The 20,398-nt window shown below is 43.4% G+C and overlaps 1 protein-coding gene across 1 annotated transcript in view; it reads right to left on the bottom strand.

The window, feature by feature from the left end:
* The window catches only part of LOC143474464 (uncharacterized), a 177,279-nt gene that overhangs the window by 53,796 nt on the left and 103,085 nt on the right, over nt 1-20,398 (bottom strand). Inside the window, exons 24-27 of the mRNA XM_076971930.1 lie at nt 18,057-18,138; nt 14,181-14,373; nt 4,559-6,332; nt 4,104-4,277 (exon numbers count right to left, since the gene is read on the bottom strand). Of these exons, the coding sequence (XP_076828045.1) occupies nt 4,104-4,277; nt 4,559-6,332; nt 14,181-14,373; nt 18,057-18,138 (2,223 nt within the window). The remainder of the gene's footprint in view (nt 1-4,103; nt 4,278-4,558; nt 6,333-14,180; nt 14,374-18,056; nt 18,139-20,398) is intronic.

Here is a 20,398-nt window from a genome sequence, read left to right as displayed (position 1 = left end):
TTTTGAACCATTTGAAGTTTGTTTAGTAATTTGAGGGGAAGACCAAAAAGAAGAGAATTGCAATAATACAAGACTGTGAACCAGAATAGCAGTAGTGTGAGGGGAAAGAGAAGGGCGGAGACGATTGATATTTCGGAGGTGAAAATAAGCAGATCGTGTGATATTGTTGATGTGAGATTGGAATGATAGAGTATTGTCCAGGATGACACCCAGGCTCTTTACCTGAACTAAAGGAGAAACAGAACAATTATCAATAGTGAGGGAGAAATTATTTACTTTGGAGAGATTTGATTTGGTGCCAACAAGTAGCACCTCAGTTTTATCGCCATTTAATTTGAGAAAGTTGGAATTGGGCTTACTAGAGATATAGAGCTGGGTGTCATCCGCATAGCAGTGAAAATTAATATCGTATTTGCGGAAAATATTACCTAGGGGGAGAAGATATACTATGAACAGAAGGGGGCCGAGGACAGAGCCCTGAGGGACGCCAGTGATAACAGGAGAAGGTTGAGAGGTGAAGGTTTTAAGCTGGATAAACTGAGTTCGGTTAGAAAGATATGATTTGAACCAATTCAATGATGTGTGAATTATTCCAATGGAGGACAGTCTATGAAGAAGTGTGGAGTGACATACAGTATCGAAGGCAGCAGTGAGATCCAGAAGAATGAGAATAGAAACAAATCCAGAATCAGTTGCAAGTAGGAGATCATTGGTTACTCTAACAAGTGCTGTTTCAGTACTGTGAGAGGAGCGGAAACCAGATTGAAATTTTTCGTAAAACCTGTTATGTGATAAGTGAGAGTTGGGTGGTTCAAGAACAGTTACAGTTACCGGCTGAGCTCTAAAAGATTTATAGATAGTCTCTATTTTCTCATTGAAAAATGACATTAGAGAATTACACAAGGTGGTAGTACAGAGATGCGGTGGAATGGAGTCCGGGCCTTGAACAGTTTTGTTATCAAGTGCATACAGTGATCTAGTGTCACCTTTCATAGAAACAATTAAACCATTATAGTAGTCAGATTTAGCTCGAGATAAAGAATCCTTATAATGAATCATGTGGTCCTTGTACATGTCCCTGTGAATGGACAAACCAGTTTTGCGACACAATCGCTCGAGTTGTCGCCCTTTGGCCTTTAAGAGCCGAAGCTCAGATGTGTACCAGGGGGCAGTACGTGAGAAGTGGACCATATGTGATTTTAACGGGGCAAGAGTGTCAAGACTGGCTTGGAGACCAGTATTATATAAAGACACTAGTTCATAGGAGTGGGCCAATCGGGCTCAGACACCTCAGGCCTTATTAAGACCTGTCCCAACACCGGGACCAACACTCGCAGCTAATACATCAGAAAATTATATAAGGCATCCGATCACATTATACTAAATGGAACCGACAGCAGATAATTGAATTAACTACAGGGTATGCAGGAGACAATATTTGGTTACTGACTGGTTGGAAAGACAATTTGGAAAATATAAAGGTCTTATTATGTCTGTGTTAACTTCTGTGGGTATATTTTAGGCTATTATGATTACATGTGGATGTTGGTATATTCCAATGCAGAAGAAGCTTAGTGGGAAGCTTAATCGGCAGTAAGATTGAGAAGGAGGAACCACAAAGATGATTGGGTATGATGTCATTGTTGGAGTCAGAAGATGAGAAGGTAGTTTTGGATTAACCTAAAGTTTGATCTATTTAGAGATCAAAAAGGGGGAATTGTTGAGATTTACATTTTAATCCCTTCATATATTGTTTACATTACAGTATTGATCAAGCAGCTTATCATAATCCATATATAATTTGACCAGTCTTAAAGTATTAATCAAACTTCTAATATTAATCACTTTATGTTTTGCTTACAGTATAGTATTAATCAAATAGCTTATTATCAAGTGTGTCTGAGAAAAGGCCTGTATGCTCTGTCCCATATTCCAAGTGCCTGTTGTTTTCTAAAAGAACAGGATGCTTAAGAAGAAGAATAAGAACGTATATCAGTTTGACAGGACCAGGAAGCGAAGGCCTCTCTCCCACTCTTAGTAAGGAAACATCTGTATGTTTAACGTATGTGTTCTACGTGCAACTCCTATGTATGGAACCACTATTAAGTCTGTGAAAATCATAATTGGCAAAAGTCATTGTAAGATTTAGGGAAAAAACAAGATGAGCTCAGCGGATTGTGAATGTCTTAGACAATCAGCCTTTGTCTAAAAGGCTAGGTTAGGGAAAGTCCAAAAGAAACGGGGGGGGCTTATACCCAGGCCACAATATATAGAACAGGAGGAAAATGGGTCGGGCAGAGACCTGAGCACAGAGCCATAGGGTAGAGTAGATAGGCTTGTGTGTGTTCTCTCCAGAGCGCTCTGTATTTTTGTATACATTTAATAAAAGGATAAAGACAAGACTGGTAATGTTTTCTCTTGCAATCAACGAGCATGCTGTGCTAGGTGAAAGACGATCAAAGCACGACAAATCACACTACAGTTTTCAATGATTTAACTATTACACTGCATGTAACTAAATAGCAAAACTACCGCAGGTCTACCCTCTTCAAATGTGTTGTACAGTGTGGAATCATACACGGATCCTGGCCATCTGGCTTCTACATTTGTGATGAGGTGGGAAGCATCACATATGATCTTGATGGGGAGAACGGTCCATTACAACAGCTACGTTATTTTTGTTACCATTAAAGATAAGTATATTATTCATTAAGGGTTATAAAGGTTAGTACCTGTACATAAATTCTATGGATGGATTTTCTGTTTATGTAATCACCTTCATGTTTTAATGGTGCTGTAATAGGTAGCATATGTGGGTTCCATCAATCACTCTAGGAAATCCTTAAAATGTAAATGGAATGAAGTTTGTTATATATTGCTTCTCCTTTGCTTAATTTCTTTATTGTCTGTGTGAATTAAAGACAAACCTACGATGCTGTAGAATTCCTCTTTGATGTCCATAATGCCTAGGAAAAACAACAAAACTGGACACTAGCCATTTTAATGCCAGACATACTTTTCGGACAGGCCGACATACAGTAGCTTTAATTTGCTGACAGGTTCCGCATCTCCTACACTATAAAAAAAACTTCCACTAGCAAAAAAACGAAGAGCGATGTATAAAAATCTGGAGAGAATTGAGGGAGGATGTGTAATATTTGAAATGTGACGCTTAATAATGTTATGGATGTAAGTAATGTATTGTGCTGAAAAACGATAACGTTCATAAAAAAATAATCCGAAAATGAAGCCTATGTCTATTCGGGGTTTTATAAGGCGTTCCCGACGAAGAGCTCGGTGAATAAACTGAGCTTCAATATCCACATGATCTTCAAAGAAAGGACACGTCATGATGACGTGTTTGTAACTCTGGTTCAGGTCCAAGTTAACCTGCCAGTGAGCAGGTTAGCTTCAGAGCATAAGTTACTATAGTAACTGACTCAGGTTCTCTCTAAGCTCGGTTTCTGAAACGGAAAACCTCGAGTGTCCGTGAATTCTGAGTTAACTTACCCGGTTTTATCGCTTAACCCGCTTCTTGGAATACCCCCCTGGTGTTTAGGTTATGTTTTATGTATGTTTTGTTTAGTGTAGTTTGTTATCTAAGTTTATTTTAGTGTTGAGTTACATGTAGGTTGTTTGTCAAGTCTGTTGTCTTGTATTTATGGATAATGGTTATTTGGCCATATCTGTCTTAGTACTGCATGTATTCTAGTTTTCTGTTTACCCTGTTAGTCTTGTTAATTTTGTTATCATGACTCATCGTGCTCGTGCTGTCCTTGTGTCCACTGTTTATTTGTATGAAACCCCTGATGTTAAAAGTAAAACTTTTGTTAAAAAAACAATCCCCTCTGCGAGTGTGTTCATTGTCTGATTGTGCAACACCTACGACGTCACACTATGTAATACTATCCACTAGATATGAGCTTAGAATAGTACATTTCAATACAAACCCAAACTATTTTTTTTTCTTTTTTTTGTGCTGCTAGCTTACCAGCCAACTCTGTCTTCAGCACAAGTTAGCAGTCATTAATTTTATGTCAAAGGAACTGAAAGCATAAAGTAAAAAATTAAAAAACCCAAACTATTTCAACTAAACAACTAACCTCAGTTTCTCTATTTTACAGTTAGGGCTCTTCAGTCCTTCAGATAGCTGCTCCACTCCTGAGTCCTGTATGGAGTTGTTGCTCAGGTCCAGCTTGGTCAGCTTGGAGGATTCTGAGGTGAGAACTGGGAGCAGAGCTGAACAGCATCTCTCCGTCAGGTTACACTCACAGAGCCTAATATGGGGAATATGTGTCAGACGATTTTTTTTCAAACAGCAGTAACTATGGGATTAAAATTATGAATAAACAATGGTGCCCCAAAATGTTTGTTTACAAGCCACTGTGTAAAAGTATACACTCTTGTATATGTTAGACTTGTGTGTGATATACTGTGTGCTTTATAGAGTAACTGCTGACATGTTAGGATGTGGATATAGACACTGGTTAAAACATTAGTAGAACCATCAAGAAATAAATTATTTATTATCTGTATGGGGAAAATGGGTTTTACTTACAGAGCTGTTGTGGCAGCCTGAACCACTGGCATCAATTTCCTAAGACACTCGTCAGATCTGATAAACTTCCGTAAGTCAAACTCATCCAGATCCTCTTCAGATGTCATCAACACAAAGACCAGAGCTGACCACTGTGCAGGTGAGAGTTTAGCTTCAGAGAGACGTCCTGATTTCAGCTGATTCTGGATCTCTTTCACAAGAGAATCATCATTCAGCTCATTCAGACAGTAGAACAGGTTGATTGATCTTTCTGGTGATGGATTTTGTTCAAACTTCTCCTTGATGTAGTTAATTATGTCCTTTCGGCAAGCAGAGACACTTCCTGTCTTTTTCAGCAAACCTCGTATCAGCTCCTGATTGGACTCCAGTGAGAGACCCAGAAGGAAGCGTAGAAAAAGGTCCAGGTGTCCAGTCTCACTCTCCAAAGCCTTGTCCACAGCAGCCTGGAGCACATGAATCATCTCTGTCTCATTTTCACTCCTCTGTGATGTGGAATGTTCAGCAAAACCATTGATGTTGTCATTAATGAGACGTACAAACGCAAATATAGCAGCGATGAACTCCTGAATGCTCAGATGGACAAAGCTGTAAACAGTGTCTCGAAATCTGCCAGTCTCCTGAGTGCACAGTCCTGAGTACACTGATATTTTAATGGGATTGATCCCACATTCATCAAGATCTACTGAGTAGAAGATCAGGTTGTTTTTTTCCAAGTGTTGAAAGGCTAGTTTTCCCAGGGACATAATGCCCTCTTTGTCCCACGGTATGTCTAACGCATTCTTTCTTGTGTACTTAATGTTCCCCTGTATGGTCTGAAAGATCAGGAAGTAAGTGTACATATCTGTCAGTGTCTTTGGTGTATCTTCACTCTCTGCTCCTTCTAGAATGTTCTGAAGCACAGTGGCTGAAATCCAGCAGAACACAGGGATATGACACATGATGAAGAGGCTTCTTGATGCTTTAATGTGATCAATGATTTTGTTGGCCAGATTCTCATCACTGATCGTTTTTCTGAAGTATTCCACCTTCTGCTCATCATTGAAGCCACGAACCTCCGTCACACGGTCGATAAACTCAGCAGGGATCTTAGCAGCAGCTGCAGGTCTGGTGGTGATCCAGATGAGAGCAGAGGGAAGCAGATTCCCTCTGATCAGGTTTGTGAGTACAATGTCCAGTGTGGTTGGCATTGACACACTAGTCCAAGTTTCATTTTCTTGGAACGCCAGAGGAAGTTGATATTCATCCAGGCCATCAAGGATGAACATGACTTTGTGCTTATCTGTGAATCTCAGTCCTTTGGTCTCAGGAAAGTAATGACAGATGATGTCCATTAAACTGTATTTTTCCTTCTGCAAGTTCAGTTCTCGGAAAGGAAGTGGAAATATGAATGTGATGTCCTGATATTTGCTACCTTCAGCCCAGTCCAGGACAAACTTTTGCACACAGATGGATTTCCCAATGCCAGCCACCCCCTGGGTCAGCACATTTCTGATGGGTCTGTCTTGTTCAGGAAATGCTTCAAACATTTTCTTGCAGTCAATTGGCTTCTCTTGCTGCATTTGAGTGGTGTCACTTACACGGGTTTTTTTCTTTTCAATCTGTCTCGCCTCATGTTCTTTGGTGAGTTGAGTTACACCCTCTGTGATGTACAGGTCTGTGTAGATCTTATTTAGAGTGTTGGATTCCCCTTGTTTCGCAATTCCTTCACACACATGGTTGTATATTTTACTGAGTTGTAACTTTAGTGCACGCTGCTGAATTCCAATCAGTTCACCTAATTAAAACAATTATAAAACAAGTAATTGCTACATCTGTGAAATTATATATAAACGTTATACAGTCATCTCACATCAAATCAAGTGATATTCAGACAAATAAGGAATGTGGAGGATCAAGAAGATTTGAATTTTTTTTCCCATTTACAAGTAAACGGCTATTGTATATATAAGCTGGTTGTCACTGTAAGCCGGGGCCCAAGCTCAGGGGAGACGCCCAATCTAAACCACACCCCGATTGCGTCACTCCCTCGTTCCCACTCTCTCGTCTTCTAACACGCCACACCTGCTGCGCACTCTCCATAAATTCCTCACTCATCAATTACTCCTATTCAAAGTCCCGCTATCCAGTGCTGCATATTGATTATTGAGCCTGTATTGGACTGTCGGGAGCTGCACTTATGGCCTGGTCCCATTATCGCTCATTTGCTCTTATTGACAGCCGTTTGATTATCAGTTGAATGGATACTAAAAGTCTGCAACCGCCTTTCTCTCCTCCTGCTTCTTCCGCCCAATCACACTGGTAATATGTACTGTACATAATATATGCCTGTTACATACAGTATATATGTAGGTAATATGTACTGTACATAATATATGCCTGTTACATACAGTATATATGTAGGTAATATGTACTGTACATAATATATGCCTGTTACATACAGTATATATGTAGGTAATATGTACTGTACATAATATATGACTGTTACATACAGTATATATGTAGGTAATAAATACTGTACATAATATATGACTGTTACATACAGTATATATGTAGGTAATATGTACTGTACATAATATATGACTGTTACATACAGTATATATGTAGGTAATATGTACTGTACATAATATATGACTTACATACACTATATATGTAGGTAATATGTACTGTACATAATATATGACTGTTACATACACTATATATGTAGGTAATATGTACTGTACATAATATATGACTGTTACATACAGTATATATGTAGGTAATATGTACTGTACATAATATATGACTGTTACATTCATTATATATGTAGGTAATATGTACTGTACATAATATATGCCTGTTACATACACTGTTATGAAGGCTGCGGACTTGGCGCTAGTTTCGCCTGATACGAGCTTGTCACCTACTATTGCGCAGATAGAGCGCAGCGAGGACTGCACACTGCGCAATGTGCGCACAGCGCCAGTGAATGCTGCGCAGGCCGTGCGCAGTACTGAGAGCATTAGGCAGCGCAGTGCCGAAAGCACAAGGCGGAGCACACGGAGAGCATGTGGCGAAGCAAGAGAGAAAGAGCATCCGAGACGGCCGAGAGTTGAGAGACTATAAGTTCTACCAAATGCGTTCATGACTTTATGTGAGTTAGGTGCCAAGTTAATAAGCAGCTGTTGTTGTTATATGTCGAGTACTGCCGTTCAGAATGTAGTAATGTGTTTAGTAGTTTAGCCGCTATGTTAGTCATGAGACATGCTACACCCGTGCCTTATGTTCGGTTAACTAGCACGTAACAGGTGTTACTTAAGTGTTAATGTAATAGCCTAATTCTATTCCTTTGTTTGCTTGTAGACCATTCAGTCAGCTATTCATTCGACCATTCGTTCACCTGCCGCACGATTGTATACCTCACTAAAGCATTGAGACTGCATGGAAACTTGGGATAATTGCTATTCTTCAGTAAAGCAGACTAACTCCACTCTGACTCTTGAGATTTCCTGGGCTCTAACACGGCCTTCCCAGTTGGGTGTCTACGTCAAACTGAACTGAACCGAATCAAGAGTGGGATTTCCAGTGTTTCGTAACCCCTTCCCCACATTTGCTGGTCCTTCAAGCCGGATAGACATTTTACTGGCGTTGTGATCCCTAGTCAGCATGGAGCACCATGCAGTCTGTTCGCCCCAAACGGCATCCAGCATATTTAGAAGACTATGAAGTGGACGTGGCAGGCTTTATGGAGACACCCCTAACCACAGATATGGTACAGCGAGTACCACGCCAGCATCCCGAGCAGTTCGTAGCAGGAGCTGATGCAAGCCCAATAGCTGATGTAGACTTTAGCAGCCTATCACGTTCCTCACGTCAGAGGTGGAACACAACCGTTGATGAGTGGCATCTCTCCCCTGACCGGTCTATATGCCCAGCTGATAGTGCTCACCCCAGACACTTCAGAGAGCCTTTCCACACCACGTATCAGATGCAAATGGATGAAATTCACGATGAAAATGTGAAACTACATGAGACTCAACGTGCTGTACGAGCCGATATAGCCCGTCTCCAAGCAGCTAAAGACGATTTGGTAATGCTGATGGAGAAAGCATGCCATCTCTCACCCTCAGGCTCCTCTTCTGACTCAGTCCCTGTCCAGCAGCAGTCCCAGTCCAACCGTCCAGATGATGAGGAGTGGCCATGGATCCCTTTTGATGTTGAAGAGCTTCCAGCTAATACACCTGAGCCACAGCAACAGGCTAACCTAGCCACCTCAACACACAGCAGCAGCAAATTTCACCCAAGGCAAGTTCAGCGAGTGGCGACCTCTGACCTTCACGCTGTTGGAGCTACACTCACCTCAGGGCCTACACCCCATACTCTCAGTTGCGGTGTGCTGCCAGCCAGTAGTGTCTCTGTAGGAGAGAGATACTACAGAGGACCCCAGCCAACCATCCCCTACTTCCGTAGTAGAGATCCCAGTGAGTTCGCTCGCCTGAAGATGGCGCTAGATAACCTCCTACCGGCTGACAGTACAGAACTGTTTAAGTACCAGGTGTTAGTTGACCATCTAAAGACAGAAGAGGCCTGTCTCATAGCTGATTCTTATATCCACTCACCTACTCCCTACAGCGATACCATGTTAGCTCTACAGGAGAGGTTTGGTCAGCCTCACCAGATTGCTCTTCAGAGGATAGCTTACATCATGGATCTGCCTGATGTGCAAGATAGCTATTCTTCCTCATTCGAGAGATTCTCTCTCCAAGTTCAGTCATTAGTTGGTATGCTGCATACACTGGGCCCGGATGGTAAAGCGGAGCTACAGTGTGGATCCCACGTGGCTAGACTTCTCAATAAACTTCCTTCTTATCGACATGCAGACTTCCGTCGTCATCTTCTGCATCACCCCAACACACCTTACACGCTGGAGGGATTAGCTACGTGGCTGAAGAACGAAGCATGGTGTCAGGACTACGATACTGAGCCTAAGAGGGAGAAGAGGACCAAGCCCGTCACAGTTTACAGTTTACAGCATCACAGTTAGCCCTAGTAGATCACTCCTATCCAGTAGCCAAGTTACAAGCTCAGTATCGGCACTTAGCGAGCATACCCCTCCAGACCTTTGAGAAGGCCAGACCTCTCATCCTAGTTGGCGCCGACCACCCTCACCTCCTAACTCCAATTGAGCCAGTGAAGTTAGGCCCTCCAGGTGGACCTGCTGCCATCCACACCAGGCTAGGATGGACTCTTCAGGGGCCTCCTAGACTGGTCGAGCAGGGTTTTCCTCCACAGCAGTGTCTACACACTTCCGTTGTCCCCAACACAGCTGAGCTGTACCAGTGTGTGGAGAAGCTGTGGCGAGTAGACACTGTTCCATTCCAGACAGACCAAGACTGCACCCGTTCCCAACAGGATAGAGAAGCCATAGCGATTCTGGAGGTGGAGACAGTGCGTGTCAATGTGGGCGGTGTTCACTGATATGCCACGCCGTTACTACGTAAGCGAGATATGCCCCAGCTGCGTTCATCAATGGCCGCAGTCCTACCTCGGCTCAGGAACACAGAAAGAAGGCTCAGTAAGGATCCTCAGTGTGCTGAGGCCTATAGTGCAGAAATTCAGAAGTTACTCCTAGCAGGTTCAGTGGAGAAGCTAAAGGTAGAGTCCCCCTGATGATGGAGAATCATGGTTCATCCCACACCATATGGTTATGCATAACGGCAAAAATCGTATCGTATTCGACTGCTCCTTCCAGCTCGGTGGGCTGAGTTTAAATGACTCCCTCCTTCCTGGTCCCAGCTTAGGTTCATCCCTCCTCTGAGTCTTGCTTCGCTTCAGGGAGCATGCCGTAGCCATCAGTGGAGACGTGAGAGCCATGTTCCACCAAGTCCACCTCCTGCCCAAAGATAATCCACTCTTGAGGTTCATATGGCGTGATCTGAGGCGAGAAGACCCTCCTGACATTTATGAGTGGAAGGTCCTACCCTTTGGAACATCATGCAGCCCGTGTTGCGCCATCTACGCCCTGCAACAACATGTGAGAGAGAATAGTCAACCTGGGGAGGATATGAGGCTCTCGGTGGAACGCAGTTTTTATGTCGATAACTGTCTCCAGAGCTTGCCATCTGCTGAGGAGGCCAAGCAGCTGATAAATAAGTTGAGAGCATTGCTCATGAGCGGAGGATTCGAGTTAAGGCAGTGGACCAGTAACGTCCAATCGGTTGTCAGTCACCTCCGAAGTGAAGCAAGATCGAGTAGCAGCGAGCAGTGGGTGGCACATGAGAAGTCTGAGGTAGGGGAGGGAGCTTTGGGGCTCAGTTGGAACTGCCCAGCAGACGTTCTGACATACAAGCATCGGCCGAAGAGCCATGGTCCGACCACCATGAGAATTATATACAAAGTGCTGGCGAGCCAGTACGACCCGCTTGGGTATATCCTCCCCTTTGTGACTCGTGCCAAGATACTAGTGCAGTGTCTGTGGGAGAAGCGCCATGGATGGGATGACCCATTTCTCCCAGACGACTTACTGCAGAGCTGGAACAGATGGGAGGGTGAGCTTTGCCTTTTACCCCAGATCCGCTTGTCAAGACCTTATGCGCCACCTAGTGGCGACAAAGGAGATGTCACCAGAGAGCTCCATATCTTCTGCGACGCATCAGAAAGAGCATATGGTGCAGTGGCTTACCTTCGTACAGTCGAGCATTGAGGTACCACACACCTCTCATTTGTGATGGCACGGTCCAGAGTCCAGAGTGAAGAAAACAATCTCCATACCCCGGCTAGAGCTGTGTGCAGCTGTGAGTGGAGCACAGTTGGCACAGTTGCTTCAAAGAGAGCTGACACTGGAGGTGCATGGCAGGGTACTCTGGTCAGACTCGACTACTGTACTAGCGTGGATCAAATCAGAGTCGTGTCGGTTTAAGGTGTTCGACGGAACCAGGATATCAGAAATTCACGAGCTCACGGATACTTCAGATTGGCGTTACGTGGACACAAAGTCGAATCCAGCTGATGACCTCACAAGGGGAAAGACCCTCATGGAACTGAGTAGACCTAATAGATGGTCTCAGGGACCACCATTTCTCCTCCAAGATGCGGAGAGCTGGCCAGTAGCCCCACACACGTCACATGAGCTAGATCCATCGGAGTTTCGTCGTTCCTTCTTCTGTGGTGCAGTGAACCTTGAGCAGTTAAGTTATCAGCACTTCAGTTCTTGGAAGGAACTCGTAGAGTCAGTAGCTTTGGAGCTACATGGGGCGGCCAGTCACGAAGAAGCCCCGACCACGGAGGATTATAGTGGAGCGGAGATGGCCATTTTGCAGCGAACTCAGCAGGAATGCTTTGGAGAGGAGATTACTAGGTTGAAGAATGACAAGCCCTTACCAGCCGACAGTCGCCTGCTCACCTTAGCACCAAGCCTAGAGGAAGCCAGTAGTTTGATTAGAGTGGGAGGTCGACTGAGGAGAGCTAAGGAGATAGACACAGCCATGATGCACCCTATCGTGCTGGATTCTAAACACCCAGCAGTGAAGCTGCTCATTCGAAGTTATGATGAGAAACTTCACCATCCTGGAGCAGAGAGAGTGTATGCGGAGATGAGGCGATGCTTCTGGATTCTCCGAAGTAGAGAGGCTATCCGTCACCACCGGTGTGCCTGCATCGAGTGCCAGAGGTGGAGGGATAAACCGGCAGTTCCCAGAATGGCAGATTTACCTGAGGCCAGACTCAGTTTTTTTAAGCCAGCGTTTCACTCTACGGGGACAGATTGTTTTGGGCCCTTCCTGGTGAAAGTAGGTAGGCGCTTAGAGAAAAGATGGGGAATTCTCTTTAAGTGTCTGACGACCAAAGCACTACACATCGAGCTTCTTCACAGTCTGAGTACGGATTCATTTCTTATGTCTCTCAGAAGGTTTATAGCACGACGAGGAACCCCCATGGAGCTGTGGTCAGATCGAGGCACCAACTTCAGAGGGGGCGAGAAGGAGATCGAGACAGCTTTCCAAGCCATGTCCCCAGAGCTACAGCGCCTACTAGCAAAGCAGCAGATCGCCTTCCGCTTCAACCCCCCAGCAGCTCCTCATTTCGGGGGAGTATTGGAGAGGGAGGTCAGATCAATAAAGGAAGCCCTCTACTGGACCGTGGCAGCACAGCCAGTTCAAGAGGAGATTCTGCAAACAGTATTGTTAGAGGTCGAGAGTATTCTGAATTCCAGGCCTCTAGGTTATGTGTCGTCCGACATCGCTGATATTGACCCGGTGACGCCCAACCTCCTTTTGATGGGGCGGCTAGATGGTGCTCTTCCGCCGGTGATATATCCCGAAACAGCCAACTTCAGCCAGCGTAGATGGAGACATGCTCAGGTGCTTGCGGACCATTTCTGGTCAGCATTTATCCGTCACTACCTGCCCAGTCTACAAGTTCGAGCCAAGTGGTTTAAGGCTCTGCCTGGGGTACCCGTAGATGCAGTGGTTCTAATTGTGGACCCCCCACAGCCAAGAGCACAGTGGCTCATGGGCAGAGTAGTGAAGACACATCCCAGCCGGGACGGTCAAGTGAGATCTGTGGATGTTCTTATTCATGGGAGGGTTTATACTCGACCGGTGGCCAGGCTCATTGTACTCCCTGCATTAGCATACGAAGGAGGACCCGTGTCGCAGAGCACTTCCTCTAACCAAGACAGCCTTCTTACTGATGCAAATTGCAGGAGCAATTTGGGGGCGGCTGTTATGAAGGCTGCGGACTTGGCGCTAGTTTCGCCTGATACGAGCTCGTCACCTACTATTGCGCAGATAGAGCGCAGCGAGGACTGCACACTGCGCAATGTGCGCACAGCGCCAGCGAATGCTGCGCAGGCCGTGCGCAGTACTGAGAGCATTAGGCAGCGCAGTGCCGAAAGCACAAGGCGGAGCACACGGAGAGCATGTGGCGAAGCGAGAGAGAAAGAGCATCCGAGATGGCCACGAGTTGAGAGAGTATAAGTTCTACCGAATGCGTTCATGACTTTATGTGAGATAGGTGCCAAGTTAATAAACAGCTGTTGTTGTTATATGTCGAGTACTGCCGTTCAGAATGTAGTAATGTGTTTAGTAGTTTAGCCGCTATGTTAGTCATGAGATATGCTACACCCGTGCCTTATGTTCTGGTAACTAGCATGTAACAGGTGTTACTTAAGTGTTAATGTAATAGCCTAATTCTATTCCTTTGTTTGCTTGTAGACCATTCAGTCAGCTATTCATTCGACCATTCGTTCACCTGCCGCACGATTGTATACCTCACTAAAGCATTGAGACTGCATGGAAACTTGGGATAATTGCTATTCTTCAGTAAAGCAGACTAACTCCACTCTGACTCTTGAGATTTCCTGGGCTCTAACACGGCCTTCCCAGTTGGGTGTCTACGTCAAACTGAACTGAACCGAATCAAGAGTGGGATTTCCAGTGTTTCGTAACCCCTTCCCCACATACACTATATATGTAGGTAATATGTATGGAGGGTAATGTGTGCATGTTACATATATAAATAGGTCAGCTGTATTGTGGGTAATGTGTGCATGTTACATATATAAATAGGTCAGCTGTATTGTGGGTAATGTGTGCATGTTACATATATAAATAGGTCAGATGTATTGTGGGTAATGTATTTCTCTTACTCTGTAGTGCATCAGCGAGGTCTTCGTGGTCCATTGTCTTCAGGAAGTACAGGGTCATGTTAAGAACTCCATCTCTCAAACTCTTCATCTCCTCCTTTATTTCTCCATAATATCTTGTGTTTGCTTTTTTCAGAAACTTCTTAAACATTTCCAGCTCATGCTTTATGAACACAATAATTTTTTTCTCAAGATCCTTTAAGATAAACAATAAAAAGGGAAACAAATTATTTAAAATATTACAATAGAAAATCAATATTTATGCTGAAGGCGTTTCTGTTTATATATAAAATCAGTATATTTTCTTAGATAAATAGGAAATTATCTTTAGGTACTAAAAAGTAGCACAAAAATAGCAAGAAAATGTAAAGTGTAGAACTATTCTTTCAAGTATAGATTTGTCCAGATTATACAGTACTTGCGTAGATCACCACTAGATGTACTCAACTAAACTGTAACGTTGCATACGATTCTGTAACGTTGCATACGACGCAGGAGCAGAGGAGGACACAAATGCAGAGTAGAGCACACTTTATAACTCACGTGACAGTATCACATACAACAGCAAACATCCAGACAACGCAAAGACAGCTAGGCATAATGAACAGAGTATACATAGATTAGACCACTGACCACGGACAAGTATCACGAAGAAGGACAAAACACATAGAGCATACAGAACGACAAAACAACGTAATGAACCACGAAGACAGACAGTGAACAAGGAACCTAAATACCATTACTAACGAAGACTAGACAAGATACAGCTGACAAGAGTTACAGTTGTGATCAAATTTATTCAACCCCCAATGCTGCGAAGGGTTTTATGGAATTCAGTGCACATTTGTAATTGTGTTCATAATGAAATCTTACAAGGACTTGTTAAAGAACTAAATGCAACTAAGATAGCATCAATTTTTTTTGTCATAAAGTATTAAATGGCCTTTTTGTGATTTCTTCATTGACACAATTATTCAACCCCTTTACGACTACCACTCCTAAGAACAGAGGTTCATTCCAGTGTTTTCCATCAGGTTTTGAAAACATCTGTGGATGTCAACGAGCAGCAATCAAGCATGATAAGCACCAATTAGGCAGATTTAAAAGGACTGTGATACTCAGCTCCTTCTAGACATCTACTGGTGTGTTTCCAAGCATGGTGAAGGCAAGAGAATGGTCCCAGAAGACAAGAGAAGAGGTTATTGCTCTTCACAAGAATGGCAATGGATATAAAAAGATTGCGAAGTTGTTAAATATTCCAAGAGACACTATCGGAAGTATCATTCGCAAGTTCAAGTTAAAGGGCACAGTGGAAACGTTACCTGGTCGTGGCAGAAAGAAGATCCTGACCGCGACTGCTGTGCGCTACCTGAAGCGTAATGTGGAGAAAAATCCCCGCGTGACTGCTAAGGAACTGAAAAAAGACCTGTCAGATGTGGGCACTGAAGTTTCAGCTCAGACAATAAGGCGCGCACTGCATAACGAAGACCTCCATGCCAGAACGCCCAGACGCACCCCCTTGCTGACTCCAAAGAACAAGAAAAGTCGACTGCAGTATGCCAAAAGTCATGTGGACAAGCCACAAAGGTTTTGGAACAGGTTTTGGAAACTAAATTAGAACTGTTTGGGACAATGGACCAGCGCTATGTTTGGAGAAGGAAGAACCAGGCTTATGAACAAAAGAACACCTTGCCTACTGTGAAGCATGGCGGGGGGTCAATTATGCTTTGGGGCTGTTTTGCTTCTAATGGTACAGGAAAGCTTCAACGTGTGCAGGGTACCATGAATTCCCTTCAGTACCAGGAGATCTTGGAGGAAAATGTGATGGAGTCAGTCACAAACCTGCGGCTTGGGAGACGTTGGACCTTCCAACAGGACAATGATCCGAAGCACACATCCAAGTCCACTAGAGCATGGTTGAACATGAAAGGCTGGAACATTCTAGAGTGGCCATCGCAATCACCAGACTTAAATCCAATTGAGAACCTCTGGTGGGACCTAAAGAAGGCAGTTGCAGTGCGCAAGCCTAAGAATGTGACTGAACTGGAGGCTTTTGCCCATGAAGAATGGGCTAAGATACCCATAGGTCGCTGCAAGACACTTGTGTCAAGCTATGTTTCACGCTTGAAAGCTGTCATAACTGGAAAAGGATGTTGTACTAAGTACTAAAAAATAATGTCACTAGGGGGTTGAATAAAACTGATAATGATGTGAGCACAGTAAAGACATTTGTGGTTATTCCATCATAAATATTATGTTATGTTTGTCTAATTTATAAGTGCCTCTTTGATATAATTGTAAATAAGATGACTGAAATGATCAAAATCAATGTCAAACTGGCCAAAACACTTTATTTCAGTGGGGGTTGAATAAATTTGATCACAACTGTAGTAACAAAACAAATCACAATGAACTATTCATGATTGACACGGAAGGCGGAGCCAACTGTGACATAAACTCAACTCAACTTTGTTTATAGAGCACTTTAAAAACGGCAGCTGAAAAAAAGTGCTGTACATAAGAATAGAACATTAGACATAAAACAAATAATAACAAAAAATTGATAAAACAATATTATATTATATTATACAAAGTCTCATGCTGTGTGAAAAGTTAATTAATAAAAGTGTTTTAAAAATTGACAGTGAAGGAAGTCAAGTCAAGAAGATTTAAAAGATTTTTGATGTAGAAATTTAGTCCAGCACAGCAGAGACAAATGTGAGGTAGAATAAACATATTCCTTTTTAACTTCATGTAACAGGGCAGCAGGTCTCACAGCATATCAGTGGTGAATCACCCAGACAGACTGCACCACCTATTGGACACTCTAGGAGTGTAGTACATCATGTAGTACATCATATATAGACAGACTGCACCAGCTGGTGGACACTCTAGGAGCGTAGTACCTCATACATGGACAGATTGCACCACCTGGTGGACACTAGGAGTGTAGTACATCATGTAGTACATCATATATAGACAGACTTCACCACCTGGTGGACACTAGGAGCGTAGTACATCATAGATGGACCCAAATGCAGATGAGGTGGAGCAAGGAAAGTGAATAAAGAAAAGAGACAAAACTGAAACAGCAGCAGGGACAGGGCTGGATGGAGTTGGTGGAGAAGGGCCTCAACTAACCAGACTGGATGGGGTTGTGATGGGGTAATGATGATTAATGTTTTTCCCTGAAATAGCCTACTTGAAACATTACAATTCTCCAAAATTGCCTTTTCAGTATCAGTTTTAGAATACTTGACTCTTACACCCTTTATGCCATCAGTGAATAAAATAAAATAATGGCCCATCACATGCTTTTGTTACTGTTGTCACTATGACAGATCACCATGTGTTTGTTTTTGTGTGTGTACACTGTTCTGTCTTGTCACACCCACATGATTATGTTCACTTGTAACTTGTTTCTAACCCCTCTTATTAGTAAGGTCATTCCTTGTTTGTAACCACACCCCTTGTGCTAATCATTCACTAGTTGAACCTGCACCCTATTTATATTGTTCTGGTTGTATGGTTTTATAATAAATGTTTTGTGTGTGCACTATACTAGCTTGATATCCCATTTATGCATTTATGCCACCAATCACTGATCCACTGTAGCCCCACCCCTAGATACATTCAATCACTGATCCACTGTGGCCCCACCCCTAGATACATTCAATCACTGATCCACTGTGGCCCCACCCCTAGATACATTCAATCACTGATCCACTGTGGTCCCACCCCTAGATACATTCATGATCCTCACACATTGCAGAGGTCTCATCATCATACTGGAGAAACGAATAGTACAACAGTCTGAACAGTCTCATAAACACTTATGTTAGACATCATGGAATGTTTATGCCAAACTTCAAGACTTACATCAAAAATGTTGGAGAGGAAGTCGTTAATCTTATTTTGAAGATTGTCTTTTCTCGGAGTGGACTCTGACCCAAGACGAATTCTGCAGTCAAAATCAGAATGACAGGATAATTGCATGACTCATGTAATATAACAGCCTGACAGACATCTGCCTGCTACAGTAATAAAGTAACACTAGTGCACATTTCAATAAAGCAGTGTCCAGAGAAACTCAACACTGGTTTAAAGTGAAGAAAAGCACTTTATTTCAGCATGTCTGCTTTTACAGGGAAATGAAGAGCCTTTGGGGGAGTCTGTCCCAGACCTCCAAACATTTAGAAGCTGTGAAGCTGTTGAGCCAATCCTTAACACTAGAACAGCAGGATGCATCAATTGACGCATGTCATAATTTTACATTTTTCGTCATGTCTATTTAATACGCGTTTGTAAGAAAAATCTGAAAACAATTGACTTTTATTTATTTAGCATGCTTAGTTGAAAAAGGAAGACTGATTTACAATAGTTGTGTGCATGATACAGCAATATATATACATATATATATATTATGGTTCAATATATGATGCTTTCTGATTTTTGTGTAGCCCTGCAGCAGTCGGTTTCTATCAGGCTACCAGCCTTCAGTTCTGCAGTAACTGGTTTCACCAGACTATCAGCTTCTAGCTCTGTATCAGCCAGCCTCCATAAGCTACTAGCCTCCTTCAGGTCTGCATTTATCGGCTTACACCAGGTATCCAGCCCCAGCTCTGCAGCAGTCGGCCTACATTAGACCACCAGCCTCCAGCTCTAGTCGCTGGCCTTCACCAGAGTAACAGCCTCCAGCTCTGTATCAGCCAGCTAGTTTCCACTAGGCTTCCAGCCTTCAGCTTTGCAGCCGCGTGCGTCTACCAGGCTGCCAGTCTTCAGTTCTGCTGCAGTTAGTCTTCACCAGGCTACCAGCCTCCAACAGTGCTGCTAGCTCCTACCAGGCTACACGCATCAACTGGCTCTGCATCAGTCATTGTGGACTGATCCTGCTACTGCTATCATTTATCATTTAGACTTGCAGCTGTAGTTATCTCCTTGCTGGACATACTGACCTTCATGTCCTATTCTCTCTCCTTGGAGTGAAGTCCATATAGGGTTAATGCATTTCTTTCTGGCTTTGCTTGTTGCTGCTGCTTCTGGGATTTGAGCTGTTCCACTGGGTTGTGTACATCAGGGAAGGTGTACTCCCCTCTGACCATTACAAACACTTTAACAGCTGCTTTGTGCAGCAGGCCAATCGGCCAACCACCGTCTCTCTCTTATGTGGACTCATTTATCTATGAGTTTTTGTGTTTTGCTTTGTGTTTTTGATTTAGAGTCTTGCTTTGTCCTATCAGAAAAATCTATTGGCCCATATGCAACTATATCACATTCCAAAAGGGTATCATCATACAACCATGATGAAATTAGCAAATGTTACCCATTGTTACTTTTACTTATGATTTCTGGCTTACAGCCAAACCCTGGTCCTGATATTGTTATATGTAATACCCCTACTGAGTTTAAGGATAGGGGATCAGTGTAATCCATTTGAATATTCATTATTCAGTTTGCTTCCAAAGATTGATATGCTGCACATTTGTGCCAAATCTCTCTCTCTCTCTCTCTCTCTCTCTCTGTGTGTTTGTGTGTAGGCTGGGCTGCTATAGCCAAACCTTTGGTCACTCGTGCCAATGCCAAACGTCGGTTTCAATGGTGCAAGGAGTGCAAATCTTGGGCTGTGGACAATGTGAAACATGTATTGTTCTCTGATGAGTCTACCTTTACTGTTTTCCCCACATCTGGGAGAGTTACTGTGTGGAGAAGCCCTAAAGAAGCGAACCACCCAGACTGTTGCCCAGAGTGAATCATGGGGAGGATCAGTGATGGTTTGGGCTGCCATATCATGACATTCCCTTGGCCCAATACTTGTGCTAGATGGGCACGTCACTGCCAAGAACTACCAAACCATTCTGGAGGACCATGTGCATCCAATGGTTCAAACATTGTATCCTGAAGGTTGTGTCATGTATCAGGACGACAATACACCAATACACACAGCAAGACTGGTGAAAGATTGGTTTGATGAACATGAAAGTGAAGTTGAACATCTCCCATGACCTGCACAGTCACCAGATCTAAATATTATTGAGCCACTTTGGGGTGTTTTGGAGGAGCGAATCAGGAAACGTTTTCCTCCACCAGCATCACGTAGTGACCTGGCCACTGTCCTGCAAGAAGAATGGCTTAAAATCCCTCTGACCACTGTGCAGGACTTGAATATGTCATTCCCAAGACAAATTGACACTGTATTGGCCGCAAATTCAATTCAATTCCAC

This window comes from Brachyhypopomus gauderio, chromosome 14, assembly GCF_052324685.1.
Source record: "Brachyhypopomus gauderio isolate BG-103 chromosome 14, BGAUD_0.2, whole genome shotgun sequence".
NCBI classification, from domain to species: Eukaryota; Metazoa; Chordata; class Actinopteri; order Gymnotiformes; family Hypopomidae; genus Brachyhypopomus; species Brachyhypopomus gauderio.
The sequence above is the reverse complement of the archived record's forward strand: the minus strand, read 5'-3'. Positions and strand labels throughout refer to the sequence as shown.